This window comes from Apodemus sylvaticus, chromosome 16 (assembly GCF_947179515.1).
Source record: "Apodemus sylvaticus chromosome 16, mApoSyl1.1, whole genome shotgun sequence".
NCBI lineage: Eukaryota > Metazoa > Chordata > Mammalia > Rodentia > Muridae > Apodemus > Apodemus sylvaticus.
This window is the reverse complement of record NC_067487.1, coordinates 68,086,717-68,110,390: the sequence shown is the minus strand read 5'-3', so window position 1 is coordinate 68,110,390 and position 23,674 is coordinate 68,086,717. Positions and strand designations below refer to the sequence as shown.

At 45.1% G+C, this 23,674-nt stretch overlaps 1 protein-coding gene across 1 annotated transcript in view; it reads right to left on the bottom strand.

Annotated features, from left to right (window-relative positions):
- The window catches only part of Cmya5 (cardiomyopathy associated 5), a 107,637-nt gene that overhangs the window by 49,195 nt on the left and 34,768 nt on the right, over positions 1 to 23,674 (bottom strand). The window contains exons 2-4 of the mRNA XM_052159650.1: positions 8,264 to 10,668; positions 6,335 to 8,179; positions 741 to 6,010 (exon numbers count right to left, since the gene is read on the bottom strand). Coding sequence (XP_052015610.1) covers positions 741 to 6,010; positions 6,335 to 8,179; positions 8,264 to 10,668 — 9,520 coding nt within the window. The remainder of the gene's footprint in view (positions 1 to 740; positions 6,011 to 6,334; positions 8,180 to 8,263; positions 10,669 to 23,674) is intronic.

The following is a 23,674-nucleotide window of genomic DNA, read 5'->3' as shown; positions in this document are numbered from 1 at the left end:
GTGCTCAGTGGAAGGGTACTCAGTAGGTGGGTGCTCAGTGAATGGGTGTTCAGTGGATGGGTGCTCAGTAGATGAATGCTCAGTGGATCGGTGCTAAGCGGAAGGGTGCTCAATGGATGGGTGCTGAGTGGAAGGGTGCTCAGTAGATGGGTGCTCAGTGGATGGGTGCTCAGTGGATGGGTGCTCAGTGGATGGGTGCTCAGTAAATGGGTGCTCAGTGGATGGATTCTCAGTGGATGGGTGCTGAGTGGATGAGTGGTCAGTGGATGGATGCTCAGTGGATGGGTGCTCAGTAGATGGGTTCTCAGTTCACAGCATCTCTGAGGAGATGGGATATGATGAGACTCGATATTAAAATCTTACTGTTTTAAGCATTTTTTAGCACTTAGAAGAATAGAATTGGTCAGGACACTAGACATATTTTAAAGGACAATATTATTGATTTTAAAAAGTAACTTGCTTTGTATGCAAATGTGTAGCTATTGAGTTTAAAGGCATTTTACTTTTTTATACATTAAGAGCCTTTGTTATGAGATAGTGAGCTCTTGAGAACCTAAAAAAAATGCTCTGACACATAACCTACCAGTAAAAATAATAGATAAGTTAGTTGTAACTAAATTCTTGGGGATATATCCATATGTTTTCAGACTATTTTGCTTAAAATAAATATCAAATATTGGTCATTTTAAAGAGAATGTGAAAGCAAACCCATTATCTATGTGTGTGTTAAGTTGGTTTACCTTAACAGCACTTATAGCCGTGTCAAGCGCCGAAACCTCATGGTCTTTGTGAATGTCTAGCACCTTGTCCATTTCAGAGACCAGGCTTTTGCAGGTGTAGCAGTAAGATTCAACCTGGGCCTTTTTCTGTTCCTTTTGTGTTTTAGTGGTCACTAATTCTGTCGCTGACTGGTCTTCTCCCCTTCTGTCCCGCTCGTCCTGTGAAGCAGACATTCTCAGTTCCCCCTCATTCGTGAGTTCCTGTTCCCTGATATGCTCAAAGGATTCTGTTCCTTGAGATAACACTTCTTTGGGTGAGGATTCTGAACGTGGTTCTTCTTGTAAGATACCTGGACTGGCTGTTTCCTGATTCAGAGAGTCAACAAAGTCATACTCATCCTGCACGGGGACATTGTGGAGCCTCTCTTCACGTGACATGGATGGGGCCAGCTCCTCTTGTGATACTTCAGGAGCATAAGTGGCACCTGCTGCAAATTCTTCCTCTGGGAAAGACACTTGTACTGGGACATTCAGATTGACATCTGGATTTGCATTTCCTGCCTCATTACCCTGGCTGCTTGGCTCACTCTCCAGAACCCAGGGTGCGTCCTGGAATGGAACTGCATAGCTCATCTTCTGGGTGGCTGCTCGGACTTGCTCTGTGATGGGAGCTTGCCGCTGCTCTGCCGCCTCATCAACAGTCTCCACGTGGCTTACGGGTTCTCCTTCCCTGTCAACAGCCTTGTGCTGTTCTTCCAGATTCTTCTCCCAAAAACTAGTTTCAGGCTTTCTCCTGATTTCCCTTTCTGCAACTCTCAGTTGCTGTGAATCCTCTTCACCAACTGGCTTTTCTTCCAGGCCTTGGCCTTGATCTTCCTGAGTCACAGACTTGTCGTGAAGAATGTCATCTTTGAGTATGTACTTCTCGAAATACATACCTGTTCCGTCATCGGTGTCAGAATGTCTCCTTGGAAATGGTGTCTCAGAATCCACACTGTCACCTTCTGAAGCTGTTTCTCCTTCATTTTTCTCCCCACGTGCTGCTTCATACAGATCCTTGTAGAAGAAGGAAAGTGCAGGTGGCTCTTCTAGCAGCTCGGGATTGACAGCCTTGGTGGTGGTGGGAAATATCTGTCTTCTTGACAGAACTCCTTCCTGCACATCAAATAAAGGCATCCCAGGAGACCTGGAGTCCACATCTCTACCAATACCCTTTGGAGCACTTCTATCATCTGGTTTTTGGATAACCAAAGACTTTTGCATCTCTGTGTGAGATAATTTGCTACTGTCCTTTTCTGGCCCATAAAAGCATTCATCTAACTTTACTAAGTTATAGTCATGGTCTAGGGCCTGTTCAGCTGAACTTTCTGGGGAAGAAGTCAGCGTTTCTATGACTTCTTCTGAGGATTCCTCAACAGTTGATTTCTGCTTTTCTGAGCCTGGGGAGAGGTTATAATCAATCAACGTATATTTTTCAAAATAATCCTCTTCACCAGAAACTGTGGGTTGGAGAGATGTGAAGTCACCCATTTCAGAGTCTGTGGTTATCTCCTCCTTTGTCTTGTGACTTTCTTTTGGCTCGTTTTCCATCTGTGATGTGGTTTTCCTACCAGAAACTTCTAACTTGCTCTTCTGTGTTTCATGGGAATCAACTGCCTTCCTCTCATCATGAACAGATATGCTTTTAAACGAAGCTTTCTCTTCCAAATACTGTAACTTATCTTGCATTTGTTCACTTACTTCCTGATCCACTGAAGGGATAAAGGCGGGGGCATGGATATTCAGTATCTCACAGCCTTCGGAAATGATGCCAAAGGCACTCTTTTGATCTTCTGAAAGTCCAGCTGGCTTGCTGGTCACTGAAAATTCTTCATCTTTCACAGAGGTGCCTTCAGGCTCCTGGGTTGTGCTGCCCATAGGAGGAACTCCATCAGCACTGATTGCTGTTGCACTAAGCATAAACTGAGTATAGTTGCTTGCTGCCGAAGAGGGTGGTTCGTTTCTGTGCACATCCTCCACAGCTTCCAAGGGGCGCTTTGAAATAAGAACAGATTGTTTCAGCATCTCTTCTGGGTGATCGTTACATGTCTGGATAGTGTGGACTGTGGGCCTGTGTGACCATGTTTCTTGTTTCTTTATTGTATGTCCTACAGAAGTTCCTAAAACAACATTTTGTGGTTCTACGGCTGACAGCTGAGTCGGCAGCATTCCTAAATCCTTTCTTTCCTCAGTCATGTGCTCTGATGTCCTCTCGGCATCCTTAGATAGGGGTCTTGGCTGCACACTTCCATCTTCCGCAGTCACTCTACTGTCATATGACTTTTCCAGCTCCAGATTTCCTCCCTGAGTAAAAGAGTCCATTTCCTCTCCATGGGGAGGCTCCACATGGGAAGCCTTAGTTTTCTCTACTAATGTTTTACCTTCTTCCTGGAGACGTGGTTGGGTTTCTGCTGCCTTTCTCTCTCTAATTTTTGGGTGTACCTCTGTGAATATATGTTCTGGTTTTTCAATAACGGGTGGTGGTTTAGCCAGTAAAGGTGGTTCAGCCTTATCCAAAGAGGCAGCTGTTGCTCCTGGCACAGGCATGGCCGCAGGAGGGGAGTGCGATTGGCATCCTTGCTTCTCTCCTTCTGAAAATTCCTTCACTTCCTTTTCTCTCCTCTCTGAAGCAAGCGTCTTGCTGGGTTTTTCCGTGCGCTCTTCACTTGGAGAGATGCGCTGTTCCAGCCTCTTAGCAGCTTTTGATTCTTCCAACTTGAAAGGTCGAGATTCCGGCGTCGTTTGCAACTCTCCTACTGCTTTATTTTCCCTGAGTTCCAAGGGAGCCATGATTTCTTGCTTCTCTGCCAGCCCCCTCTTCCCTGCCAAGGAAAATGATCTGGTTTCCCAGCCATCCTTCTCCTCCGTTGGGCATTCCACTTCCTCCTCACAATGTTCCAGAGACATAGGTTTTGGCATTTCTTGTCTTAGTCTGTCTTCACCAAGATCAATTAAACTGCCTTTTGATTCCACTGGCAGACTCACTGGTGCTGGCTTCTCTGAGTCCATCCTTGTGAAGGCGGGCTGAGCTGATTCTGGCTGTTGTGGCATTCTATCTACTACACCAGATGATGAGAGCTGTGCTTCCTTGTGATCACTGCTTGACTCTTCCTTAAGAGCAGAAATACTCCACATAGATGGAGGAGAGATCTCTGGCTTCTGGCGTCTTTGGTTCTCAGGAACGTGAAGAGGAGCCATGCTTTGGGCATCTTCCAAACCCACTTTCTCACCCGTAGGGGAACAAGGACGAATTCCAGGATGTTTGTCACCAGCTGAAGTAGCTAAGCTTTCACCCGTTCCCTCTGAAAAGCCTAGGAGTTCTGTCTTCCCATAGTTGTCAGAGTTAGATTTAGGCTGCTTTAAAACGTCTTCGTTTGATAAAAATGTGAGTTTTTCTTTAAGGTCTTGACTTGCGCTGGATTTAACTGAAATACCTTTGGGTTCCTTGGCCAGTCCAACTGTGGCCTCAGGTAATGAATGAGCCCCTGCCTTCTCAGCTGCAGTAATCTCAGCAGGAACTGTACCTTTAGGTTCCACGGCAGTTACTGCTTTCTCTACAGAGGGACTTGGCTGAGTTTCCAGATCTTCACCGTCAGAGACCTTATTATCCGGAGGGCTCGATCCAAACAATAAACTAGACATCCATGATTTGAAAGACGAAATCCCTTTCTTCCCCTTCTCTGCAGGAAGACCTTGCTCGGCGACCTGTGACTTCTTGGATGGCTTTTGTGTCACCTCTGGGGTCTCTGGAGGTTGAGGTGGGGCTTTTGCTTTCACAGCAGGGATAGATTTACTTTGGGTGAGGACTTCCACATTGCCAGAGGATAGCCTCCGCCCTTCCTCAGCACCCTCTACAGCCCTGGACTGAGGAGGTTCTTGAGATGGCTCCTCACCAGTCACTGGTGCTTTGCTTGCTTCTTGGTTTTTGCCCGGTGCAGGTTCTGCAACTTGAGCCAGGAAATGTGCTGGACTGGTAGGAATCGGGGTAGTTTCTGCCTTTACCGGCTCCACGGATAGGCCAGTCTCTGATTTCTGGAGAGTTCCTTCAAGAGGTAGTTTGATTTCCTTCTGGACATCTTCTTTGCAAGGCCTGGAAAATTCTGCATTTGTTTTCTCTGATAGCAAATTTTCACTCTCCATGAAAGAACTGTTCTGCCTCTCCTCTGTTCCACCTCTATCCACCTTTCCAACAGGAACCTCGGCCTTGGTTTCTTCAGAAAGATAGGTCTTAGCAGATAACGTTTCTACCTTGCCACTAGATACATGAAGGCTAGGTAATTGTTCTTGCAATGGCAAATGGGGTTCTTCCACAGCTGGGAGTAGAACCTGATTCCTGATTCCAGATGTGTCATCTGCATCCCACGGGGCAGCCCCAGGTTTCTCTGGCATCAGATCATTGCTCTCAGGGGACTCCAGCTGCCCAGATCCTGGTTTTCTAGCTTCAGGCTGATTAACAAAGCCATCTGGCTTTTCCAGAATCCAGGTGTTACCCTTTGGAGAAATGGGCGTCTCCTTCACTTTTGTTCCTGTAACATTAGCAGGCTCAATTGTCATAAATGGCTTTGGTTGCTCCAAACTGTCTCTCTTCTCTGCTAATTGTTTAATACCCAGATCTGGCTTATCTGCAGAAGGGCTTCTCACATTAGGCACCTTAACAGCTTGACCCTCATGAAGGGTCGTTTTAAGCTCTTTCTGCTCTATAGGAAGGTCAAAAGAAGCAGTCTCTAATGGAGATGCAGGAGGCACAGGAAGCTCCCTGCTTTCTTCTTGCTCTTGTCCTCTTCTAAGTTCAGTGGGACCCTTTTCTAAGATAGAAGGCCGTGGTTCAGTTCCGATGGGTTTTACTGGCTCTTTACCTAAGGATCCATCTCTACCTCTACTATCAATGAGTTCTGACCCAGCAGTCGGTACTTCTGATAACTGACTGTGCTTCTTAGCCTCTGGGGGTAGCTTTATGAGCTCTTGCTCTCCTGACAGGAAACTCCCCAGCCCTGGAGAAGATGTCTCCTCTGCTTGCCTGTTCATTCCATGGCTGAGGGCCCGTGATGTTGGGGCTAAATCATCTGACAAGAAATTTTCAGTATCAGGGGACCTTGTTATCTCCTCAGGTTTGTTGTCTGGCACTGTGTGTTTGGATGTGGGTGACACTTGCAATGGAAGAGGCTCCCTGTCTTCTCTCTTTACCTCACCACCTGAGTTGACAGGAAGTTTGGGTTCAGGCCCTAACACCTCTGAGACAGACACCAAGTTCTCTTTCTGTGATGAAATGGAGCGTTCGGGATTAAGAGCTGGAGACACTGAAAGGCCTCCTTTGCCTTCTACCCTGGCTTCCCCAGCCACACCTGAGGGCACTTTGGATATTGGCAACCCAGGTTTAACTTCTTCAGTTTCTACTTTTGACCAAACAGAGAGCTCTGAGGGAGATGATAAACTCGGAGATGAAGCTAATTTCCTTTCTTCCTCTGCTTCTGGCCAAACTGAACCTCTGGATGAAGAGTCATCGAAGACAACAGCAGCACCTTTAACTGGTTCCTTCTCTTCCCCTCTGAGGACTGTGTGCCCGGCGATAGATGCACTGGACGGCGGCAAACCATGCCCCTGTTCGCTCTTCCCTACTCCCTTTAAACCCGGGTGTTCCTCAGGGCTGGCAAGAGATGAGTCTGTCAGGATTTCATCTCTGCCTAACTCAGCTGAATTTGAATCGGGCTTAGTTACTGGCACTGTGGTGGTGGAGAAGCTGGCTTCGGTTTCTCTCCCCATTTCTTCCGACAAAGCTGGACGTGCTGGTGGCACAGGCGTACTGTGTTCAGCTCCCTTCTCTGTTCCCGACAGAGCTGCAGGAAGTTCCCTGGTTATTTTGGACTCCCGTTTCACTTCCGTTTTCACTGCAGATAAAACCTCACGTCCAGAAATAGATGTTTCCTCTGGAGGTGAATACGGTTTTGCCACTTTGGGCTCATTCTTTGACAACGTTCTCTGTTCTAGTTCAGAAGTCACAGTTGGAGCTAAATTGAGTTTGACATCCGCCTTTGGCTCATCTCCCAAGTCAGACAAAACTGAATATTTCATCCCAGACCCTGGAACATTTGGGGGCTGAGGCTCTGGTGTCTGATCCTGTGATTCGCGTGCTGTCGCTTCTTGAGAATCCGGCACAGTTTCTTCCCTTCTGACTTTGGGCAAAGCCATCTGTTCATCTGCACTTGTTAGAGTGAACGATGCTTTGGGTTCCTGTTCTGTCTTAAGCACACAGGCTGACTCAGGTGAAATTGAAGACTGAGATGTGGGCAAAATGGATGTGGTTTCTTCCTTTACCACCGATGAGAGTGCAGAAGAAGCTGTTATCGGAACTGCTGGTGGATTACTCCTTGCATCTCCCTTCTCCCATCCACTGGTTAACGGTGGTGGTACCAAATCTTCAGCCTCAGTCTCCAAAGATGCTTGAGTTTTCTGCCGCTGTGCCAGGATGAGATATTCAGATACAGAGGTTGAAGTTGGAACATCCGACATAGTATCTGCTTGGCCTGCCTTCTCTGCTGAAGGTGGCAGGCTCCGATCTTCAAACTCAGGCATAAAAGGGAAAGGCTCCTCTTTCCGCTCCTGCGATGGATCAGAATGTTCCGGCACAGGCGTGACCACTGCGGAGCCCGTCTCTGTCTCTTCTTCATCTCCCTCTGAGAAGCAGCTGTAGTCCGGAGCAGGCCCCGCAGGTAGTAATTCATCTGGACCGACTTTGTTTCGCTCTGTTTCTGCGATTCTGTATGGTGGGATTGAAACCTGGGATGCTGAGTCTGGAGAAAAGAGTTCAGTCTCTTCGGTGTCCTCATCAGACAGAACAGCATGCTCAGAAGGCGACGTTAAGCACAGTGGAGAATCCCGCCCCAGCTCTCTTTTCTCCACTTCCTGAGTTGGATAGGGTGAGAATGAGAATTCTGACGCAAATGCAGAATCAGGGGAAAGGGGCCCAATATTGTCTTCTTCCTGCCCTTGATCTGATAGGCCTGTGGGTGAGGAGGCACCTTTTAGAAGCAGAGGGGATGTGTGGAGAAGGTCTGGTGTGGAAGATACTGAGCGCTGCGGGCCTTCTCCACTCCCTTCTTCTGATTGGACCACATGTTCCGATGAGGTGGCCGAGGGAGGTGGGGATTGGCTTTCAGAAAGCCGCTCAGTGGTTTGTCGGGGGAGAGCGTGTTCAGCTGCAGAGACCTCATTGGATAGACCAACCCCAAGGGCTTCTTTCTGTTCTTCTAAGAGGGTTGCAGGCTCAGAAAGGCCTTCTGGTTCGAATTGGGACATGTCATCTATTGATTTTGGGGGGGATTCCTGTGTTGCATTTTGTGGAACTGGGGGTTTAAATGGCAGCTTTGAATCTGAGGTGAAACTTCCACTTTCTAGACCCTCGTCCGATAGAGCTGCTTGTCTCAGTGTGTCAGCCAGGGATGGTGGCCCGCGGCATTCAGAAGACTTCTCACTTAGTGAGGGTGAGTAAGGGTATTCAGAAGTAGCATCCACAGCTGGAGACCGTAGCCCAATATCTTCTTTCTCATCTTCTGCCTGATTAATGGGTTCGGAAACATGTTGCAACTTTAATGGGAGCTTGTGGTCACCTGTTTTCACCAGCAACTCTTGCGCATGCGCTGGAACAGAATACTCAGACGCAGATTCGGAATCTGGTGAGTGACACACGCTCTCTGAGGCCTCATCTCCAGACAGAACCAAATGGTCTGGTGAAACTGCTGAAAAGAGTGGGGACTGGGTGGCAGATGTCTTTTCAGTGGTGGATGGAGAGAGAGAGTGCTCAGATACAGAGTTCACAGCTGGGGAGTAAGACTCACGTTCCTCGTCGTCCTCTGAAAAGACTGCAGGTTCAGAACTAGATTTCACATCAGATTCAGAAACTGCCTCTACTTCTAGCGTCTCTGGTTTACGGTTCAAATCCTGTAGGACGGAATACTCGGATACAAAAGCAGAATCAGTAGAAACAGACTCGCTCTCCTCTCTTTCTTCCTCGGACAAAGTGATATGTTCAGGTGTGAATGCCTTCTGTGATGGTAGAACGGACTCTTTTCTGTCCACTTCAGGGGACAAAGGCAATGGGGAAGCCTTCTTAGAAACTAAAGGACTTTCTGGGTAATCAAGTTCTATGATCTCTTCTTCTAGACTAGAATCTTCGGGTTCAGTGGTATCCGTGATTGATGTAGAAGTTTCCACTCCCCTCTCTAGTTCTTGTGAGGCAAGGGATAGAGGCGGCTTGAGTTCATGCTCCTCCTCTCTGTGGACTATGGGCTCAGGCGCATGCTCCTCCTCTCTGTGGACTATGGGCTCAGGCGCATGCTCCTCCTCTCTGTGGACTATGGGCTCAGGCGCATGCTCCTCCCTAAGGACTGTGGGCTCAGGCGCATGCTCCTCCTCTCTGTGGACTATGGGCTCAGGCGCATGCTCCTCCCTAAGGACTGTGGGCTCAGGCGCATGCTCCTCCTCTCTGTGGACTATGGGCTCAGGCGCATGCTCCTCCTCTCTGTGGACTATGGGCTCAGGCGCATGCTCCTCCTCTCTGTGGACTATGGGCTCAGGCGCATGCTCCTCCTCTCTATGGACTATGGGCTCAGGCGCATGCTCCTCCTCTCTATGGTCTAAAGGCTCAGATGAGGTCACATATTCAGACACTTGTTCTGTTTTTTCTGTTGAAATTGGCTCTAGCCCTTCCATGTCTGGCTCAAACCTTTCTTGGATGGCTGGTTCTGGTCTTGGTGGTCCTGTCTCTAGAGACTCCTCTGTCTCCCATGACATGGAATGGTTGACAGAAACCATGCCTTCCTGTTGCACATCATCGGCTGAGCCTGTCGGGACTGAGGCATCATCCTCTGAACTTTCCTTTCCTTGCGTGTTCTGTTCCAGTTCTTCCTTTGCTCTTTCAAGGACCGTGGTTGCTGGAGTGCTTGGTGGCTCTGTTCTGTGGGTATTTGATTCGTCCGCTGGCTGTTGTGGCACCATCTGTGGAGGTCTGAGAGTTTCTTCTTCATCTGCTGTATCATTTCTGGAATAAGAGGGAGATGTATGTTCTGTTGCAGATGGAGCATTTAAACGGGAATCAACATAGGTTTTCTTTTGCTCTTCGTGACTAAACAATGAGGTCGTGGACCCTTTGGAGAGGGCGCCTCTCCAGGGTGGAGCAAGCTCTCTTGCCGCATCGTCTTCTGGGCTCTGGGCTAACTTCCTTTGGGAAACTATGTTAGAAGCACCATTGCTCAAATCCGGCTCTAGACTAATGGAGGACTCTTTTCCTCTCCTGTAATGTATTTCCTTAATTACATAACCCTTTGGCAACGTCCCATAAAATTGTAGAGGAATTAACTCTTCTTTCACCGAATTGAACATCTTTATTTTGTACTGTACCGTTCCTATGTAGACTGGCTTCAACACTAATGGTTTGTGCTCTTTGTAGATAGCCCCAGTGATGGGAGGCGTATTTGATGCAGTCTTCTTCCTTCTTGTTTTATCATAAGTGCCAATAGATGACTTCTCAATATTGAGCACAGAACTTTCTGGAATTGAAGGACCATCTTCTTGGTTTGTCAGAACATCTTGTGATTCCAGAGGATTCCTTTTTTTGCTGCCTTTGCGACGCAATGATGGTGAGCCACGCTTGGACTTCTGAGATCTTTTCCGTGTCCTTTTAACTTCATCCATAATAAAGGAAACACTTCCTGGAGGAGAAGTCAGAGCTGACCCTTCCAAACTACATATTCCCGAAGTCTGACTTCCTTCTGAAGCCCAAGGAGTGGAAGATCTGCTTGAGTTGGTCTCCCAGGTTATACCACTGTCTTCCCGTTGTACTGCCACCATGGAAAAGGATGGGTCAGAGATGAGACACTCCTGCTTGGCCGTGCCCTCTTCATCCTCATCTGATAACCTATGGTGAGTAATGCCAATAATCATATATGATAGTAATAAAATAAAATTCATATTAATTATTAGGACAAGTAAATGTAAAATATAGACGTCAATTCTCACATCCACCTCAAATATGGAGTGAATATAAAATATAAAGTTAAAAAAGTTAAAGTCCAGATGTCAGTGCCGTAAGATATCCCAGGCCAGAATGGCTCTGTAGGCAGCCTTGAGCCAGAAGGAAAGCTGAAGTTCATTTCACACCTTCCCTCTTCTGGGTTGCCTGGCAGGTCCTCCCATGTTCCCTGGTCACTAAGGCTCCCTTCTCTCACCAGGACCCACATGTGACCCTGGCATCTGTGCTCTTTGTTCCCACAGGTGCCCCGAAACCTAGCTGTGGACCACCCACTCCGTCTGCCTCCTGTCTGGCCAGGAGCCTGACCCCTACCTGTTTCATTTGCCTGGTCTCAGCCCCTCCTCCTTTCCCCCCAGCTGGCTTTCCCAAGCATCCCATCGGTATTCTTCGTGGAGACAAATCTCAGTAAACTCTTCTTACTTACAAAACAGGAAGATCCTTGGCTCTGAATTCCTATCTGATTTTATTTTCAAGTGCCTCCCCTTACCCTACAGGATTGACTTCTATTATAACCACAACTGTGTACCACAGAATGGTATTTGGCTAACAGTGGACCATATAAACAACCATGGTCCTAGGGAATTAGAATAGAGTTGGGGACTTCCTTTTGCCTAGTGTCACTGTAGCCATCATGACATCATAGCTAGTGATTTGATTACATTTGTGATGATGCTGGGGAAAATCCCTACTATAGTTCCAGTTGCATAAGAGCCTAACACATAAAGCTCATAAAGTATAAAACACTTGATAATGAGTGTGCTACGCCACTAGTTTATGCTACATACTCTTTAGTTTGGAATGTTAAATGGAATATTAAAAAACAGAGGACCAGAATTTGCTTAGCATGTGGAAAACTGTGGTTTTGATTCCCAGAACCATAAAGAAAAGTTTATGTAAGTCCATATGCCCGGCATGGTAGCCCACAGCTGCCTTTTCTGAGCCCCACCTTGCATCTGGAGGCCATGGGCAGGATTGACCCCTGCCATCTAGTGCAAGTGTGTGCTACGATGCTCACAGAAAAATTAAGACCACTAACCAATGCATTTCATAGAGCATGGTCCCATAGTTAGTGTATCTAGTTCACTATGTAGTAAATATTTCATGGGCAGTTATAACAAAAGAAAGTCATGTGCCTCCTCACTTTCACCATCTGTAGAATAAAGATGATAAGTAAATACATGGTAGAGTTGATGGAAGGATTAGGCAATACATAAACAGAATGCTAAGCAACCACTCCTGGCATATATTTGGTACTCAATAGATGCTATTTGCTGTTGGGTTTCCATAAAATCCTTGAACTTGATATTAGACTCATTTTTTGTTTCTTTTATTGTTACTGTTTTTTAGATTTATTTATTTATTATATGTGAGTACACTGTCGCTGTCTTCAGACACACCAGAAGAGGATGTCAGATCTCATTACAAACGGGCGTGAGCCACCATGTGGTTGCTGGGATTTGAACTCAGGACCTTCGGAAGAGCAGTCAGTGCTCTTAACCGCTGAGCCAATCTCTCCAGCCCCTAGACTCATTTTCATATGCTTGGCCTGCTTCCATGTGCCCTCTGAGACAATGGGTCAGGCTGCCCCTGCATGTGCCATGGGGCCCAGCCTCAGGTTCTGTGGCACTCACTCAACTTTGTTTCTGCCCCCTTCCTCCGCTTTGCTTTTGCCGTTCCTTCCTTTGAACTGCTTCCCTTCCACGATGCCCCACCTCTTGTGCCTATCCAAATCCTATCTACCAATCAGAAATTTAAGATTTCTGCTGTAACCATTCCTGGCTGATTTAAGCAGCCATGTTGTATATTGGCCATGGCTTCATAAACTACCAAGCTGGAGAGTCAGACCCCGGATTCTCTTCTCCTAGAAATATAGCTATAACTTGAGGTAATTTTAAAAATGCTGATAGGCCTATTGTACTCTCCTACAGCAAAAGAAACAAAACTATGCAACCATTGAGTGTAAATATTAAAGCAAAGTACTTTTTTAAAAAAAGAAAGACATACAAAATTCAGAGCCTTTATTAGCTTTTCAGAAATCATTAGTCTCTGCTTTGAAGACTGGTTCTAAACTCTGGAGTACTTCAGAAACACCTGTAGGAGCCTTAAGAAAATACTGCCACCACCCACGCCGCTCCACCACTACCAACTCTGGTATTACTGTTGGGACAGACGCTGGACTTTGCTGTATTTTTGGTTTTAAAACTCTAGGGAGCTTCAGTGTGCACACAGAGTTGTGAAGCCCTTTTCTGAACAAACCTACCTCTGAAACTTACCCAGCATGCTTAGAGGCTTTCTTGCTCTGACCCCTTCCTGATGCCCTGGACTTAGGGCCAGGACTTCAGTGCATGCGGCTGTGCTCAGTTACCTTTGCTCCACATCAGCGACCCTGGAAGTCTGTTATAGATAGGCACAGCCTTTATCTCCTCAGTGCCCAACACGGGGACATCAGCCTCATCCCCTGCTATGGTGTGCAAAAAGGAACAAAGTCCTGCAGGTGGCTTGGGTGAAAGGGACTGGGAAGAAGCAGGAAGAATTCATTTCTCCATTTTCCTAGAAGCTTGTCTCTCCTTCACTTGTTTTGATATTAACCCTCTAAACTTAGGAATCAATTTTGGTCCTAGGCTGAATTCCTTTTTTTTTTTCAGACTCTTTTGCATATCTAATTAAGCTGAAAATGTACAACTCAGGCTACTCCTTCTCTTTCATGCCATTCAACATAAATCGGATGGAATTAAAAAATGAAAGTTATACCACAAACAGGGGAGTTGATGTTGGGAAGGCCTGTGAGCACAGTAGCATTATAAAAGCAATTAGAAATTCAATTTAGAGTTCGTTATTGATTGTAAATCAGTGTACTCAAGCAGAGGCAGTTTCATTACTAGCTAAAATGAGTTCAGGAGTGCTGAACGGAGCACCCAGAAGGTAGCACTAAAAAAACAGAGACCTGCTGAGATAGCGATGCCTGATCAATCCCTTGTGTTTCCACTTAGTATTATTCCTGCACATAATAAACTTTTGTTAAGTTTAGATAGTAAAAAAAAAAAAACCATAAATATAAAGACATAGGTCCTTTCCTTCCCTAATTGTGGAGCTCAAACCCAGGGCACTGTGCATCTAGGACAAGGAAGTTACCACAGACCCACATCTCCGGCACAAGACCTTCCCCAAGAAGTTCAAATCTAATACAGAAAATTAAATACTATTAGGGGAGAAAGGGAAGGTTCAGTGAGGACAGAGGGGGAAGTCTCATAAAAGAAAGGTGTGTGTTGGTTTGCAGGAGACATGGGAGTTTGGGGACGGACGAACAAAGGAGCTATGAATATGGTGAAGCTTGTTGCAGGAAAGCACCACAGAAGGTGGAAACCGCGCATATAAACAAGCAGCCTGGATCACTGAGAGACCAAGCTCAGTAGTGTCTTCTTCAGTGTCCTATTGCTGTGAAGAGACGCCATGGCCAAGGCGACTTTTATAAAGGAAAACATTTCATTGGGGCAGGCTTACAGGTTCAGAGGTTCAGTCCGTCATTAACATGGTAGGAAGCATGGCGGCATGCAGGCAGCCATGGTGCTTGAGAAGTAGCTACAGCCAGATCCGTAGGCAGCAGGAAGAGAGAGACACTGTGCTTAGCTTGGACTTTCAAACCTCAAAGCCTGTCCCTGGGCACACACTTCTTCCAACAAGGCCAATCTTTTCAAATAGTGTCACTCCCTGGTGACCAAGCTTTTGAATCTGTGAGCCTGTGGGGGGCCATTTTTACTCAAACGACCACAAAGAGCAATGGGAAAATGAGTATCTTAGCATGTATTTAGCCATAACCCAAAATTCATATTATACGTTACCTAAAGAAACAATGAACTCGGTTAACGGATGAGAAGTTGTCCTGGGGAGCTCAGGAAAATTCCTAGGGTTGTTTCTCATTGTGCAGGACAAGTCCTTGCTTTCCGGTGCCATCTGCTTTGCCTAATTAAAGATGCTGGCTATGGAAATCATCTCTTCCTCTCCCACTGCATTCTCAAAAAGGAACTGTCTGATCATTTCCTAGCTTCCCGTTAGGTAATGGAGTGAGATGAATACCCTTTAGAGTTGGACAAGAGAACAATTCAGGAGGAGTCAGATCTAGAAAACAATAGACCCACAATACCAGAAAGGAGCCCTGAAGGCTCCTTCTAAGGACTGCCTTTATTGGACTAAGGGAGGTTTTTACTGTGTTTGCTAGGACCATTCTACAACCACTATGAATCCGTGTCAACTTAATTAAAACGGTTTGTATTTGACTATGACATCATCATATTTTCTCTTTTATGGCCTTCATGTGAATTACAGCGACCAATATACAGAAACCAACTGGTAGTTTGACTATGCTTGGCACTATTAGGAGGTGTGGACTTGTTGGAATAGGTGTGACCTTGTTTGTGGAAGTGTGTCACTGTGGGAGTGGGCTTTGAGGGTTCCTAGTGTGCAAGCTCTACCCAGTGTGGAGGAGACCCTCCTCCTAGCTGCCTGCAGAGTAGAGTCACCTTTTGGCTGACTTCAGATCAAGATGTAACACTCTCAGCGCCTTCTCCAGCACCATGCCTGCCTGGATACTGCTATGCTTCCTACCATGATGGTAAAGGACTGAACCTCTGAAACTGTAAGCCAGCCCCAATTAAATATTGTCCTTTATAATAAGAGTTGCCTTGGTAATGGTGTATTTTCACAGCAATAAAGCCCTAAGGCACCAAACTTGAACTTCTGAACTACACTCAATATGGGTATGGTGTTATACTTTTTATATAAAGTATATATTAATAAAAAATTCTTTTTTTTCATGAATAATACTGAACTGCAATATACCTGATTATAGCGGTTTGTTCCATTTTCATATCAAAATTATGTTGCTTCTTAAGCTAGTTAGGAGTTATTCCCTCCTATATTGTCTGGAGGAGTTTGTTGCATTATTTCTTCTTCAAGTATTCAGTAGAATTTCTTGAAGTCTTCAGATCTAGCGTTTTCTTCATGGTAAGGTGTTTATCTGATTCTTCGTTTGTTTTGGTTTTCGGAAACAGTCTTCCTGTATAACTCAAATGGGCTTCCATCTTGTGCATTATGCCTGGCTCACAGTAAAGTGTTTAATAGTAACTTATTCAGTAGATAAATGACGCTCAGACCTCTGTGGGTGTGTATTTTACTTAAATTATGAATTTGTTGTTGTACTGGCTGGTTTTGTGTGTCAACTTGACACAGTCTGTAGTTATCACAGAGAAAGGAACTTCAGTTGGGGAAGTGCCTCCATGAGATCCAGCTGTGGGGCATTTTCACAGTTAGTGATCAAGGAGGGTGGGTCCATTATAGGTGGTGCCATCCCTGGGCTGGTAGTCGTGGGTTCTAAAGCAAGCTGAGCAAGCCAGGGGAAGCAAGCCAGTAAGAAACATTCCTCCATGGCCTCTGCATCAGCTCCTCCTTGAGTTCCAGTCCTGACTTTCTTTGGTGATGAACAGCTGTGTGGAGGTGTAAGCTGAATAAACCTTTTCTTCCCAAATTTGCTTCTTGGTCACGAAATTTTGTCCAGGAATAAAAAAACCCTGACTGAGACAAATTGGTACCAACATAGTGGGGTGTTCCTGTGACAACCTGACCATGTTTTGGAGAGGACTATGGAAGGACTTTGGAACTTTGGGCTAGGAGATCCATTTGGTGTTAAGAGCTCTATGGGATGTTGGAAGTTAATGTTGAGAACAGTGCAGAAGGTGGAGGCCTGGCTTGTGAAATTTCAGAGGAATGATTAAAGACTCTTTAATCAGGGCCATGTTTTGATTGTGAAGATTCTATGGTTTTGGTTAGCTGGGGCTGAAGAATCAGTTGTGATTAACAAGATACCAGAACCACTAAAACAAACCTTTGTGTTACTGGGATGCTGGTTAGCTGGAGCTAAGAAATTAGTGGTGATAAAGAAGAAACAAGCATCACTGAAGTGAAATCTTCTGGGAAGTGTTTTCTGAGAGCACAGAGGCTGTGTTCCAAAGTTGTACCTTGTGCTATGGCTGGACTTGGTAATGTGTAAGAGTCACCTGGGTGGTACTGGTTTTGAAGGCATGAAGGGATCATGAAGAGCATCTGAGGCTTGGCACTGTGAAAGGTCACAGAAGGACATTGGTAAAGGTGCAGCCTCAGTTTCAATTGATAGCCAAGGACTGAGGGTGTCATGCAAAGGAGTTGAGGCCTGGCACCATGAAGAGAGCCTATGAGAGGCTCTTGGTGAAGCCTAGTTACAGCAGAAGATAGCAGTGTGTTAGAGATGCCAGTACCATGAGATGTCCGCCAAAAACAGCAGCAGCAGTGGAGTATAGTCAGCTGGAGTCTAGAAGACAAGCTGTGTGCTACAAAGGACAGAGCTGGAGAAGTGACCAAAGCCCTTGGAGGAGCCCAGAAGATTGTGAGTGGATCCCAGACATTGAACAGTTAGAGTTTAATTTTGCTTTTGATTGTGACTGTGCCCTGATATTTTTCCCTCTTGAAGAAAGAAGGTATTTTTTTTTTATTCGATATAATTTATTTACATTTCAAATGATTTCCCCTTTTCTAGCCCCCCCACTCCCCGAAAGTCCCGCAAGCCCCCTTCTCTTCCCCTGTCCTCCCACCCACCCCTTCCCACTTCCCCGTTCTGGTTTTGCTGAATACTGTTTCACTGAGTCTTTCCAGAACCAGGGGCCACTCCTCCTTTCTTCTTGTACCTCATTTGATGTGTGGATTATGTTTTGGGTATTCCAGATTTCTAGGTTAATATCCACTTATTAGTGAGTGCATACCATGATTCACCTTTTGAGTCTGGGTTACCTCACTTAGTATGATATTCTCTAGCTCCATCCATTTGCCTAAGAATTTCATGAATTCATTGTTTCTAATGGCTGAATAGTACTCCATTGTGTAGATATACCACATTTTTTGCATCCACTCTTCTGTTGAGGGATACCTGGGTTCTTTCCAGCATCTGGCAATTACAAATAGGGCTGCTATGAACATAGTAGAACATGTATCCTTATTACATGGTGGGGAGTCTTCTGGGTATATGCCCAGGAGTGGTATAGCAGGATCTTCTGGAAGTAAGGTGCCCAGTTTTCGGAGGAACCGCCAGACTGATTTCCAGAGTGGTTGTACCAATTTGCAACCCCACCAGCAGTGGAGGAGTGTTCCTCTTTCTCCACACCCTCTCCAACACCTGCTGTCTCCTGAATTTTTAATCTTAGCCATTCTGACTGGTGTAAGATGAAATCTTAGGGTTGTTTTGATTTGCATTTCCCTAATGACTAATGAAGTTGAGCATTTTTTAAGATGCTTCTCCGCCATCCGAAGTTCTTCAGGTGAGAATTCTTTGTTTAACTCTGTACCCCATTTTTTAATAGGGTTGTTTGGTTTTCTGGAGTCTAACTTCTTGAGTTCTTTATATATATTGGATATTAGCCCTCTATCTGATGTAGGATTGGTGAAGATCTTTTCCCAATTTGTTGGTTGCCGATTTGTCCTCTTGATGGTGTCCTTTGCCTTACAGAAACTTTGTAATTTTATGAGGTCCCATTTGTCAATTCTTGCTCTTAGAGCATACGCTATTGGTGTTCTGTTCAGAAACTTTCTCCCTGTACCGATGTCCTCAAGGGTCTTCCCCAGTTTTTTTTCTATTAGCTTCAGAGTGTCTGGCTTTATGTGGAGGTCCTTGATCCATTTGGATTTGAGCTTAGTACAAGGAGACAAGGATGGATCAATTCGCATTCTTCTGCATGCTGACCTCCAGTTGAACCAGCACCATTTGTTGAAAAGGCTATCTTTTTTCCATTGGATGTTTTCAGCCTCTTTGTCGAGGATCAAGTGGCCATAGGTGTGTGGGTTCATTTCTGGATCTTCAATCCTGTTCCATTGATCCTCCTATCTGTCACTGTACCAATACCATGCAGTTTTTAACACTATTGCTCTGTAGTATTGCTTGAGGTCAGGGATACTGATTCCCCCAGATTTCCTTTTGTTGCTGAGAATAGTTTTAGCTATCCTGGGTTTTTTGTTGTTCCAGATGAATTTGATAATTGCTCTTTCTAGCTCTGTGAAGAATTGAGTTGGGATTTTGATGGGTATTGCATTGAATCTGTATAGTGCTTTAGGCAAAATGGCCATTTTAACTATATTGATTCTGCCGATCCATGAGCATGGGAGGTTTTCCCATTTTTTGAGGTCTTCTTCCATTTCCTTCTTCAGAGTCTTGAAGTTCTTGTCATACAGATCTTTCACATGTTTGGTAAGAGTCACCCCAAGATACTTTATACTGTTTGTGGCTATTGTGAAGGGGGTCATTTCCCTAATTTCTTTCTCAGCCTGCTTATCCTTTGAGTATAGGAAGGCCACTGATTTGCTTGAGTTGACTTTATAACCTGCCACTTTGCTGAAGTTGTTTATCAGCTGTAGGAGCTCTCTAGTGGAGTTCTTTGGGTCACTTAGGTAGACGATCATGTCGTCTGCAAATAATGATAGTTTGACTTCTTCCTTTCCAATTTGTATCCCTTTGACCTCCTTATGTTGTCGAATTGCCCGAGCTAGTACCTCAAGTACAATATTGAAAAGATAAGGAGAAAGGGGGCAGCCTTGTCTGGTCCCTGATTTCAGTGGGATTGCTTCAAGTTTCTCTCCATTTAGTTTGATGCTGGCTACCGGTTTGCTGTATATTGCTTTTACTATGTTTAGGTATGGGCCTTGAATTCCTGTTCTCTCCAAGACTTTAAGCATGAAGGGATGCTGAATTTTGTCAAATGCTTTTTCAGCATCCAATGAAATGACCATGTGGTTTTGTTCTTTGAGTTTGTTTATGTAGTGGATTGTATTGATGGATTTCCGTATATTGAACCAACCCTGCATTCCTGGGATAAAGCCTACTTGATCATGGTGGATGATCGTTTTGATGTGTTCTTGGATTCGGTTGGCAAGAATTTTATTGAGTATTTTTGCATCGATGTTCATAAGGGAAATTGGTCTGAAGTTCTCTTTCTTTGTTGGATCTTTGTGTGGCTTTGGTATCAGCGTAATTGTGGGTTCGTAGAAGGAATTGGGTAGTGTTCCTTCTGTTTCTATTTTGTGGAATAGTTTGAAGAGTATTGGTGTTAACTCTTCTTTGAAGGTCTGGTAGAATTCTGCACTGAAGCCATCTGGTCCTGTGCTTTTTTTGGTTGGAAGACTTTCTATGACTCCTTCTATTTCTTTAGGCATTATGGGACTGTTTAGATGGTCTAGTTGGTCCTGATTTAATTTTGGTATTTGGTATCTGTCAAGGAAATTGTCCATTTCCTCCAGATTCTCCAGTTGTGTTGAGTATAGGCTCTTGTAGTAGGATCTGATGATTTTTTGGATTTCCTCAGTTTCCGTTGTTATATCTCCCTTTTCATTTCTAAGTTTGTTAATTTGGATACTTTCTCTGTGCCCTTTGGTCATTCTGGCTAAGGGTTTATCTATCTTGTTGATTTTCTCAAAGAACCAGCTCCTGGTATTGTTGATTTTTTGTATGGTTCTCTTTGTTTCTACTTGATTGATTTCGGCCCTGAGTTTGATGATTTCCTGCCTTCTACTCCTCCTGGGCGAAATAGCTTCTTTTTGTTCCAGGGCTTTCAGGTGTGTCATTAAGCTGGTAATGTATGCTCTCTCCATTTTCTTTTTGGAGGTACTCAGGGCTATGAGTTTTCCTCTTAGCACTGCTTTCATTGTGTCCCATAGATTTGGGTATGTTGTGTTTTCATTTTCATTGTGTTCTAAAAAGTCTTTAATTTCTTTCTTTATTTCTTCCTTGACCAAGGTATCATTGAGTAGAGTATTGTTCAGTTTCCACGTGTATGTGGGCTTTCTGTTGTTTCTGTTGCTATTGAAGACCACTTTTACTCCATAGTGATCAGATAGGAGGCATGGGATTAGTTCGATCTTCTTATATTTGTTGAGGTCTGTCTTGTGACCAATTATATGGTCGATTTTGGAGAAGGTACCATGAGGTGCTGAGAAAAAGGTATATTCTTTTGTTTTAGGATAGAATGTTCTATATATATCTGTTAAATCTAATTGGTCCAAAGCTTCAATTAGTTTCATTGTGTCCCTGTTTAGTTTCTGTTTTCCTGATCGGTCCATTGAGGAAAGTGCAGTGTTGAAGTCACCCACAATTATTGTGTTAGGTGCAATGTGTGCTTTTAGTTTTAATAAAGTTTCTTTTACAAAAGAGGGTGCCCTTACATTTGGGGCATAGATGTTCAGGATTGTCAGTTCTTCTTTTTGTATTTTTCCTTTGACCAGCAAGAAGTGACCCTCAGGGTCTCTTTTGATGACTTTGGGTTGAAAGTCAATTTTATCTGATATTAAAATGGCTACTCCAGCTTGTTTCCTGAGACCATTTGCTTGTAAAATTGTCTTCCAGCCTTTTACTCTAAGGTAGTGTTTGTCTTTGACCCTGAGGTGTGTTTCCTGTAAGCAGCAAAATGTAGGGTCCTGTTTACGTATCCATTCAGTTAGTCTGTGTCTTTTTATTGGGGCATTAAGTCCATTGATGTTAAGAGATATTAAGGAATAGTGATTGTTACTTCCTATCATTTTTGACGTTATTTTTTAAATTTTAATGCTTAACTTCTTTTGGGTTTGATGAAAGGTTACTATCTTGCTTTTTCCAGGGTGAAGTTTCCCTCCTTGTATTGGTGTTGTCCTCCTATTATCCTTTTTAGGGCCGGGTTTGTGGATAGATATTGGGTAAACTTGGTTTTGTCATGAAATATCTTAGTTTCTCCATCTATGGTGATTGAGAGTTTTGCTGGATATAGTAGTTTTGGTTGGCATTTGTGTTCTCTTAGAGTCTGCATGAGATCTGCCCAGGACCTTCTAGCCTTCATAGTCTCAGGTGAAAAGTCTGCTGTGATTCTGATAGGTCTTCCTTTATATGTTACTTGGCCTTTTTCTCTTACTGCCTTTAGTATTCTTTCTTTGTTTAGAACATTTGGTGTTTTGATTATTATGTGACGGGAAGTATTTCTGTTCTGGTCCAGTCTGTTTGGAGTTCTGTAGGCTTCTTGTATATTCATGGGCATCTCTCTCTTTAGGTTAGGGAAGTTTTCTTCCATAATTTTATTGAAGATATTTGCTGGCCCTTTAAGTTGTAAATCTTCACTCTCCTCTATGCCTATAATCCTTAGGTTTGGTCTTCTCATTGTGTCCTGGATTTCCTGGATATTTTGGGTTACAAGCTTTTTGCATTTTGCATTTTCTTTAACTGTTGAGTCCATGGTTTCTATGGAATCTTCAGCATCTGAGATTCTTTCTTCTATCTCTTGTATTCTGTTGTTGATATTTGTATCTCTGTCCCCTGATTTCTTCCCAAGGCTTTCTATCTCCAAAGTTGTCTCCCTTTGAGTTTTCTTAGTTGTTTCTACTTCTGATTTTAGATCCTGGATGGTTTTGCTTAGCTCCTTCACTTGCATGTTTGTGTTTTCCTGTAATTCTTTAAGAGATTTTTGTGTTCTCTCTTTCATGAGCTCAGCCTGTTGACCAAAGTTCTCCTGTATTTCTTTAAGAGATTTTTGTGTTTCGTCTTTCATGACCTCAGCCTGTTGAGCAAAGTTCTCCTGTATTTCTTTAAGTGTTTTTTGCATTTCCTCCTTGTTGGCTTTTGTATTCTCCTGGATTTCTTTCAATGATTTTTGTGTTTCCCTTGCAAGGGCTTCTACCTTTTGATCCATTGTCTCCTGAATTTCTTTATGTATGACCTTCATGTGTTCCTGTACCAGCATCATGACCAGTGATTTTAAATCCAAATCTTGTTTTACTGGTGTGATGGGGTATCCAGGACATGTTGGTAGAGGAGAATTGGGTTCAGATGTTGCCATATTGCCTTGATTTCTGTTAGTGACGTTCCTGCGTTTGCCTTTTGCCATCTAGATCTCACTGGTGTTAGTTTATCTTGTCAGTGCTGGACTCACCAGTGCAAGCTGCCCCTTCCCAGTTGGCCTCTGGTGCACAGCTTATCTCCTGCACTGCTTGTAGACAGTGTGCTGCTGCCCAGGCTGTTCAGATCCCAAAGCAGGCACCCGAAGGCTCCCGCTGGGGCCAGCTGGATTCACTGGAGCACACTGACTTCTCCCAGCTGGCCGCCCGGAAGCCCAGCTAGCCACTTGCAGGACTTGGAGATGTAATGCTGCCGCCCAGACTGATCTGGATCCGGAAGCGGAGAGAGTAGAGCTAAGGGCTTCTGCCTGAGGCCTTGCCCCAGATTGTGTCTGTGGAGCAGATGGAGCCCGTGTGCACTCCCAGGGAGTGCCGACGGTGTATGCTACTGTGACCTCCCCTGAGTTCCGCTCACTCCGCTGGGCAGCTGATCTGCCAACCGGGCTATCGCACACAAGGTTAGCCTGGCCGCCCAGTCCCTGAGTCCAGGCAAAAGCCTGGGAGGCCAAGGTCCGAGCAAAGTTCCCCTACGGCTTTGACTGTTAATTGGGTTTGCCAGGTGACTAGGATGGCGGGCGTGTGCGCCCGCGCTCCCTGAAAGCGCCGGGAGAGTCTGCTTTGCTAACAATCACCTGGGCGGGTTGACTCACAGATGGCCCACCAAGCCGCCCAGTTCTTGGGGTCAGTCCTGTGCCTTTTGGGGCCTGGACCCCCGCTTTGTTAGCCTTAGGCTATGCCTGTTACAGGTCTGCCCGCCTGAGCTCTCTGTCGTCCTGCAGGCAAAATGGCGGCGGCGCGCTCGCAGGCCTGGGCAAAAAACCTCCTGGTTGGGTTGGCACCCCGATGGCCCCCCGACCCGCCCAGGGCCTGGGTGCAGGCCAACGCCCGTCGGGCTCAGACCACCGCGGTATTGGCCTCGGATTATGTTTGTGTACCTCAGTCTGTCCGATTCCTGGAGTACGGAACC